The sequence below is a fragment of the Salvia splendens genome, chromosome 19, assembly GCF_004379255.2.
Source record: "Salvia splendens isolate huo1 chromosome 19, SspV2, whole genome shotgun sequence".
Taxonomy (NCBI): domain Eukaryota; kingdom Viridiplantae; phylum Streptophyta; class Magnoliopsida; order Lamiales; family Lamiaceae; genus Salvia; species Salvia splendens.
In genome coordinates, this window is record NC_056050.1 from 1,913,651 (window position 1) to 1,923,007 (window position 9,357).

Below are 9,357 nucleotides of genomic sequence, written 5' to 3' on the forward strand. Positions count from 1 at the left end.
TATCAAGCTAGAAAGTGTTTATGGAATTTTTTGCCTTTTTTGTTTTTTTACTACAATCCGAATTTTCATCAAAATATACTCTATTTGTCTCATTGAAATAGGTCATATTTCATTTTTCGTCCGTCATAGAAATACTTTCTCCGTCCTATAAAAATATGGACATTTTGGACGGCACGAGAATTAATGTACAATTGGTAAAGTAAGAGAAATAGAAAAAGTTATTGTAGTATTGTTAGTGGAGAACGAGGCACACCCTTATTAGAGAGAAGAAAGTTATCAAAAATAAAATGAGATATTTTTATGAGACATCCAAAATTGGAAAATGTTCTTATTTTTATGGGACGGATGGAGTAGTATATATCCATTTATGAAAACATTTTTCTCCTTTTTTACTTTATCATTTATGAGCCTCACCATCCACTACAAAGTGTCAACTCCTTTTTATCCTCTCTTACTTTACCAATTATGCATTTAAACTCGTGCAATCCTAAATTGTCTATTTCTATAAGACGGAGGGAGTATATTTTACTTAATCAGACAACATAGATAATATTAGCACGGTAAAGTTTCCGAAAATATAAAATTCAACTTCTTATGCACATGTCATTTCACCACACTTCTAATTCAATACTCTCTCAATCCCAAGTTAGTTGAATCGCATTTTTTTGGGTTGTCTCAAGGTATTTGAATTATTTTCCTTTTTGGCATAAACTCTCTCTTCTCTTATATTTTACTCTCTCTTCATCTTTCTTACTTTATTCTCTCTCTTACTTTTCTCTCTACACTTTAACATTTAACACATCAATTTTTTTAAGTCTCGTGCGCCAATTACCTTGGGACGGAGGGAATACTATAATTGATGGACCAATTATGCTAATGAATAAAATTAAATTACTATATTGGTATAATAATAATAATAATAATAATGTGATTAATGTCTAATGCTAAAGATCTTGATTTATAATTCAATATCATATTAATTACTCCCTCCGTCTCTGAAAATTTGTCACTTATTTCTATTTTTGTCTATTCCTAAACATTTGTCACCTTACTTTTACTATTTTTTATTAATAGACTATATATTCCACTAACTCTTTCTCCTTCACATTTTATTATAAACTATATAAAAAAATAGAACTCATGCACCACTAACTTTTTCAACCCACTTTCTAATATTTTAATTGCTTGAAGTAATGTTGGTTAAAATTCACACGTTTCTCTTAGTTTATACACACTTGCTTAGATTAGATGGTTGAAACGGGTAAACAAGATTCTTGTTGTGTGCTTTAATTCATAACATAATAAAGAAAGAGGAGATGAAGATAAAAAAGTGTTACACTTAGTATATGAACAAATAATACCCCAATGAATAGGCAATAAGTAAGTCTATGGTTGAAACAACTTCGTTGCTTCATCTACTTTCCAGTTTATATGGGAAATACACACAGTTATATATATTTATATTCATATATATATTTGCAACTCGTACAGACAATCCTTATCCGATTTTCCAATTTCCTAAACAACTACCAACGACAAAACAAATTATGAACCAATTTCCCCTCTAAGTCAGACTATAGTATGATTAGAATGTGTATTACCAAAAACATCATGGCATCCTTCCCAGTTGCCCTGTTCCCTAGCTTCCCAATATCCACCAATGTAACGGTATGTCTCCGATCCTTTCTCTTTCACGAACCAACGTGGCTTCCACCCTTTCTCTTGCATCGACCTCGCCTGTTTCCAATCAAGTCCACCACATACTTTAATGGGTTGCATTATTATGATTGTCAATTCATGTATTGCCAATCTAATCTATCAACGAAGTAAATACCTCGTTGTGGGGGAATTTAGAGAATTCATGAATTTTGTATGATAGCAGAGAATATAGGCATTGTTCCAAATCAAGCTCGAGACTATTTGGATCGAGAATGTAAAACAGTGGAAGTCATGAGATCAAACTAGTTACCTGCCGTTGTTGTTGTTCTAGCCGCAATTTTTCAACATTGGCCTTTTCGTACTCCCCATTTTCCAAGTGCCTCTGGTCAGGTCTCAATCTTGAATCAGTTGGGGGTAGCTTCTCCTGCAAAAAGGTGTCTGAGTCCATATAAGTGAAGCCAATGTTACGGCAATACATATAACGACACAAACACATATTCCCAATGTATAGCTCAGCATATGGATTGCACATTTTAAGGCCAAAAGGCCCGAGGTGAACAACTTTAGAATACCACAAAAATTAGTGGGGGGCAATCTAATGGGTCAAATTATGTGAGACGGATCCTAAACCCCATCCGACAAAAGTGAATAACGAGTCGACTTGAAGAGCACTGCCTTTTCTGCAAAAGATAATACTGCTTCTAATACTACCTTTATTCCCTTCAGAAATTGATACATATTAACTTCTCCAAAACTAATACGGAGTACTAGCTTTTTATGTGAGACGTCTAAATGAGACCCACCCTTAAAATATTATATCAATTAAATAAAACTACTAGTATTTCACAATAACACGCTGGAATATATTATGGGCCCATTAACATGGCTTAGGAAAGGTAACAAACAGGGAAACATGTGTAGAAAAGTAATTCGTCTCCAAAAAGATCACCTTTAATCCTGGAGTAAGCTCATTCATTGTGATGGCAAAGCGAGTCAGGTTGTAGCGTGTCGGGAACTCCGGAGGCTTGCTGCGCTTCCATAGTAATCGAGCTTTAGACAGAGATTCCTGACCTTTTCCTTTGGAGAGATCTCCATCAACATAGTGCATGCTTTCATCCCATTTCCCAAACAGTGTTGCTAGCGTCTTTCCACTCTTATCTTGTACAACTCCTTGCACCTGCATTCTCAAAGTCGCTTTTATGGAGAAAAGCTAAAAAATAATACTAGTACTCCACATGCATAATTATATGAAAGCATCATAACTTGCCAAGATTTAAGATAAATTATCAGGAGAAACTCCATCTATCACCAGATATTGTTGCAAAAACGTTATATGCTCAGACACTATTCAATTGCAGTGTTTAGAAAATTTCAATTTTACACAAAAATCAAGATAGTTCACGTTTATCAACATATATAAGCCTGATTTAAAGATGTGCACAAGCCTTCAGTTCCATGAAACACAATAGTCCAATTCCATATAATTTCCATACACAACAACGATGGTATATACCAGAACAAATGTTGATATTTCAATTTCATTAGCATAGTAGATAGCACTATATTCTGTATTTTAGTCATTCATGGATTAGAAATATATGCAAACGAAAATTAAACCATCACCAGCTATTTCCATGATTCCATCTTATTCTTTTCTTTTTTATAGCATTATTTTATTTATTTTCGTAGGATGCTTATCAGATTTTACAAAAAGGAGAAAACTTCAGTAAAACAAAAAAACTTAAATTCACATTCCTAAAAAAAGTTACATAGTTTAGATAGGTAAAAGATATTGATGGTAGGAGAGAGCACCTGATGAGGATTCCGGTCTATGATAGACTGCTCCTTGAATTTCAGCTTACAAGAGTAGTTGTGGTTTCCTTGTATCCGCATAGTACCATAGTGGTCACAATATAGTTTTCCCAAAATGAGATTATATATAGATGTTGTTACCTGTCAAATAAAGGTATTTGTTTGTTTATTAAATAAAATTGGAGAAGAGAAAAATCAACAATGATAAGTGACATACCTTACTCCATTGAAATACTTCACCATCATCAAATTCAACAGTCAGAATGCCCACAGGATCAAGCTGAATGGACCGACCCCAGAATTTGCTTTTCAGATTACTATCTCCATAAAATTTCCAGCCTGTCCCATCACAATGACATGCTACAATCGTGGGGTGATGACTCACCTGATCCAGAGGAAAACTGGCCGCTTACTTACTCATTGCACGTAAAAGAAAATAAAAAAGAAATTCACTTTACACTTAGCACCCTGTTTAGATTAGAAGTGGTAAATCTTTTATTCGAGCTATTGTGCAGTAATAAGTTTACGAAATTATCTTAGCAAACAGAAAACGTTTGCTCCAATAACATGCTGATACCTTCTCTGAGAAAAATCGCACGCCTTTATCTGGATAATCAGCTTCATAAGTCTCTCCCAACAATGGATTAAAAGGTTTACAATTTCTTCCTTCTGTAGAAGCATAGCCAGATACTGCAAATGCAGCTACATTTAGAATCCTCATAAGGCTGTTGCCCTGAAAGAATTTAATGAATCACCAGTCAGTTGCTAAAGGATAACAAATTAGAAGCATCTTTCAAGAGGAGCACCGATGATACATCAATTTCTAAAAATTAGATTAATACATTAAGACCGGCGAGAACATAAAAAGGAAATAATTTTATCGAAATGTGATTCAAATCAATAACACAAATTCAGAACTCAGAATTTTACCTTCCTTCCCCATTCATAAGCTCGATCAAGAAGATATGAATATTCTACATCTTCAAAACATTTCTGCAGAGAAGAGAGAGGTTCATTGAAGTAGACAGGTAGACAAACTTTCGTAAGATCCTTCCCAATGTTGTCTTTGATCATTGACCATAAACTCACTCCTTTCTCCTTCTCAGCAGGATCAGGCAATTTTTTCCTACGCTTAAGATGAGGAAAGTTTCTTCCGGCAGATTTAATGTCATGATCAATACCATCCTCAGATTCAAAAGTATTAAGATCATCATCGGATGAAAATGATGATGTCCTAAAGTCAGACCCGTTACTCTTAAAAGAGCTAGAAGAAAGAAAATCTTTGGTATCAAAGAAAGTGTTATCTTCTTCATCTGTTTCTTCGTCAGCTGCACCGGCTCTTTCATTTTCATATTCAGACTCACTGGCAGTTTCTGGCAAAAGTACACAGAAGGGTAGTGAGAGTGGCTCAGTTTATTCAAACAGTAAATCGTTGGTGCAATATTTGCCATATATAATTTTATGGGTGTATAATAGTATATTTTAAAATCAACGCCCCTACCAACAAAAAGAAAGAAAAGTTTGGCAGCAGTAGACAATCAAACTTCGCCTCTCCCAGTAAATGCAACAAACTAAAAAATTGAAAACACTAGAATTTTGCATTTATAGGACCTTTTTGTCCAACTTATTGTGTTGAGTAAGGTTGACAACACGAGAGAATATGAAAAAAGAGCTATAAATAACTTCTGACAACAGTAAACTTGGGAGCTTAAAAAATTATCATCCACGTCGTCTTGATCATTTAGACTCCAGAAACACATGATGTGGCTTTTATGCTGTTAAGTAAACCAAAAATAATTAGAAAGCATAGGGAAGCATACCACTATACTTATCTTGCCTTGATCTAGAGGATGCTCCAACTTCATTTAACTGTCTCTGACTCTCATCGACAACTGTATTCTCCAGATCCACTTTTTCTGTCTACACATTTAGTAAAATTGTTTCAGCCACGAAGTAAAGAAAAGCGAATAGTTAAGAAATCATTGTGAGTGTCACTATGTAGTAGTATTTGCATAAAATAAACTATAAGCCTGAAAGTCAAATAGCAACAAAAGAAACAGTGGGTATATAAATCATCGTAAACTACTACAAAAGACAGGCTAAAAATAACATTACAGCCAGTAAGCCCATCCCAGAAAAAACTTAGTCATTGAGTATATGATTGCAAGAGAAAAGGTAAAGGGCTTCGAATAGAGAGTTATCCAGCATGGGTTTGATATGGCACAAAAGAGCACCAGACAATCAACAATCATCAAAATCTAAAGTATCTAATCTATGCAAGTTTCCATGCAGCTAAACATATACAAGGTGGGTTTTATTGATATGATGAGCAACAACCAAAAACTTACCATTTCAAATTACTTCAAAGACAATTAAAAATCCAATCTTCAACATATTAGTATAGGTAATATAATCCACATGCATGCAATGCGTTTTAGGTTACACTTCTATATTAGTGAAAAACAGGTTTTTCTCAAGACCAAAGAAGAAATGTATCGACATCAAGGAGTTTTCTTCACAAACAATAAATATCAAGTCAGTCAACTTTACTGACAACGGTACCAATGAAAAAATACATTAGAACAATTATGCACCTGCTTTCTAAGCAATTGAAGACAGAACTTGCCAAAATGATAACCGGTGGCTAATCGTGTAAGACATTGAGAAACCATTAATAAACTGTCAGCGTTAATTTCAGCACTCCACTGAAAGGTAAAATATTTTACAAGAAAGACATTATACAGCAGTTTCACAACTTTTGAGGCATAAGATTTTCTTTCACTTTCAATTTAAATCACAATCAATTTATCCACCACCGCCTCCATTTAAGGACCCCAATGGACCAACATCCAAGTAAAAATAAATTAGAGGGTAAGCCATGTCTTGCCCACAAAGAGAGCTAATCCAACATCATGCACACCCCTTTCTATTCTAGAATTCTCCCAAGTGGTATTAGTTAAACATAAATTAGGAGAATATAATCAAAATAATACTAATAAATGGAGTATTTCAAAAGAGCCTGAGACAAAACACCTTGCTGCAGTACACGTTTAAAATGGTGCAAAGGGAGAAATAATCCTCACTAATTTTATTTATAATTAATTATATAGTAATAATGAGTACAGTGACATTCAAGAACCAATTTCAGTTCTAGAGATCTAGAGTGGTATAGACAGTCTACAAACAATGAAACCGACCACTCAAAAGACCAAGTCACCCACTATAAGATCTAAATGTACAGAACTTTAAGGTCCATAACTATTTGAAGAAGCTAAAGAATAACTCCGAAATGAATTTGTAAGTTTTGTACTAATCTCAATATGTACCTCTAACTGCCGCAATGTGTCCATGAGAAACCAATGCTTCTGTTTCAAGAGCATCAGCTGATTCTGCAGTGAAGAGAACTCATTCTTCATGATCTGCTCACTGTCCTGAATTGCAGCCTCGCTCACCCCCTCTTCCAACAACCTTCGTCTCAGCTTTTCCGTCGATACAGCTAGGTTGTCCACGGGAGCCATTAACTCACTGTTGGACATCCTTGGAAACATGTCCTTCATAGTCTGCAGTACCTCCATCCATGACAATCTATCCTCTCTGCTCTCAGCCCTTAGATGGAGCCTCTTCGTACCCGTAAAAATAGAGAATCTCCTATCATCTGATCGGCTCTCCCGAACTGACGAGACCTGAAGAGAAAATACTCAGTTTGACACATTCTTTACCATAATAACACATCCAATCCTGCACATGTTGCCTAAATTGAAACCAACACCGAAACCGTAAGTATTAATTGAAGCCTTATCCTGCAAATCGATGAACTCATTGCATCCTTTCATGAATTACTACATAATGTTATAAACTCATTCATTTTCCCGATTAAAAACTCAACCACATAGTCCACAAATGACGATTGCTAAACAGAAGATAAGAAAGATAATCAAAACCTTTAAATGAACTTCACCAAATGGAATCCGGCTCTTCTCCGGCGAAGCAGCAGTTCCATTCCGATTATGATGATTCTGGCTCATAACCAGCCGCAGCGATTCCTCCCCAATCACCCGCGATCCCCTCTCCGTCTCCTGATTCACCACAATCTTATCCGGCCCATGGATCTTATAATAACTCAGCACCCCATCCTGTAACACGAACCACCGCGGCCGCCATCCCCTCCCGTAATTCACCCACTTGTACAGAATCCCCGAAACCCCATCCCCAACTATATCGTTAATCTTCAATTCACGGCTGGGATGAGCATGGCTATGGCCATGGCTATAATTACTGTGACGATTGCTGCTCGAATTGCTCAAGCTCAGAGCTCCGCCACCGCCGCCGTGATCGGCGGCGGATTCACGCGCCGACGAAGCCCTAGACACCGCCACCAAATTCTGAATTCTGGCGAGCGGATCGGTGGGCAATTGCGCGGCGGCAGGCATGGAGGAGCTGCTGATCGCCATTGATGAGACGCAGCAGCAAGGATGCATTGCGGAATTCGACATAATTTAGGGGTTGGATGCTCGGATCAATTTCCGCGCATTTTCGCCTTTTTTTTGGTTTGAAAAAATTGGGGGAGGAAAAAGAATAGAAGAAAGGAAAGAATTGAATGTTGTTAGGGAGAGTTAGCCGAATTTTGAGGTGGAGAGAGAGGAGAGGTGATTGATATTGAATTTGAAGGAGAGAAGTTAGGAACTACGCGGAGAGTTTTCCGGTGAAGATGATGACTTGGAGCTGAGGGGTAGGGTGGGTGGCGTGGGGTAGGGTGGGGTGGGGTGGGGTGGGGTGGAGAAGTCTTTGTAAAGACACCGCTGTTGAATACTCTAATTTGGAGGAGTGTGACGACGTGAGAATTGGAATGTAATGAATTTATGGTGCTATAGATTTTACTAGTTTTGGAATTATTATTAACTCGAATTTCCAATTTATTGAATAAACAACCTAAAGTATTTATTTTTATTTGCATTTCATATTACCATTGATTACAATTTCGGTGTTTTATTTCTCGGTTATTAAATTTAGTTCAATTGTATATTATTGATTTAAAAAATAATGCAATTTTTTTACTTTGATTACAATTTTAATGAGTTTAATTTTTCACTATATCGCAATTTAATTAGTTACAAGATATGATATGGAGTACATATGATTTGATGGTTGTTAGTGTTTATGATAAGATATAGAAATAAATTAAATAACATAACACATGTACATTATGATTTGCTATTTGGCGTCGTGGATGAATTTATAAGTTAGGAAATGAATATTTTTAATATGGTGTATATAGAAGTACATATTAGCATCTGCAGCGGTCGGACACGGCGTCAGTCCGTCCGTGCCAGCAGCGCGGCGGAACGCTGTTCGCCACTGGCGCAGCGCTGCTCTTAGCTAAGAGCACGTCCGTGTCAGCGAGCACCTGAAGTGGCGGCTCCTGATTAGCCAACGGCAATGCTGTTAGCAAATTCAATTTTTTTTAAAAAAAATCCAATAAAAAAAATTCCCACTTCTAGAAAAATTATATCCGTTTTCTCCTCACTTTTAATTTATTTTTCAATTTTTTCCCCAAAAATACACATTTTCATCTATAAATACTCTCACTTCCACACAAAAAAATTCACACCACACTACACAATTCTCATCTAAATTCTCTCATTTACATTCTTACAATTCTCAATCTTTCTTTCACTCTTACAACAAAAAAATGTCCGACTCCGGCAATCACCCCTCCGGCTCCCATGGTTGGAACCCCGAATAGTTAGGTTCACAACCATTTCCTAGTCCGGAAATGAAATTTTCGGCCCCTGCTCAAACCTAAAGTTCGCAAGCTCCGGGTGGCTACCGGCCTTACCCGGTAGACGACCAAGATGCCCTCGATAGACAATACGGGTGGGCACCCGA

At 36.5% G+C, this 9,357-nt stretch overlaps 1 protein-coding gene across 1 annotated transcript; it reads right to left on the bottom strand.

Moving 5' to 3' along the window:
• Positions 1–1,317: 1,317 nt before the first annotated feature.
• On the bottom strand, positions 1,318–8,217 carry LOC121779762 (oxysterol-binding protein-related protein 1C-like). The gene is made up of 10 exons (XM_042177170.1): positions 7,413–8,217; positions 6,798–7,154; positions 5,292–5,391; positions 4,402–4,844; positions 4,049–4,204; positions 3,689–3,856; positions 3,472–3,612; positions 2,609–2,836; positions 1,970–2,083; positions 1,318–1,737 (listed from the first exon to the last, which is right to left on the bottom strand). The coding sequence occupies exons 1-10, from the start codon at positions 7,962–7,964 to the stop codon at positions 1,570–1,572; spliced, it is 2,427 nt and encodes an 808-aa protein (XP_042033104.1). The 5' UTR covers positions 7,965–8,217; the 3' UTR covers positions 1,318–1,569.
• Positions 8,218–9,357: the final 1,140 nt, after the last annotated feature.

Bases quoted from the DNA above. Each gene is read 5' to 3' on its own strand.
- LOC121779762 (XM_042177170.1), bottom strand. From the start codon at position 7,964: ATGTCGAATTCCGCAATGCATCCTTGCTGCTGCGTCTCATCAATGGCG. The intron at 4,205-4,401 runs GTAAAATTCTGA...AAATTCTTTCAG, and splicing joins CTTATGAATGGGGAAGGAAG to GGCAACAGCCTTATGAGGAT. The intron at 1,738-1,969 runs GTAACTAGTTTG...GATTGGAAACAG, and splicing joins TAGAACAACAACAACGGCAG to GCGAGGTCGATGCAAGAGAA.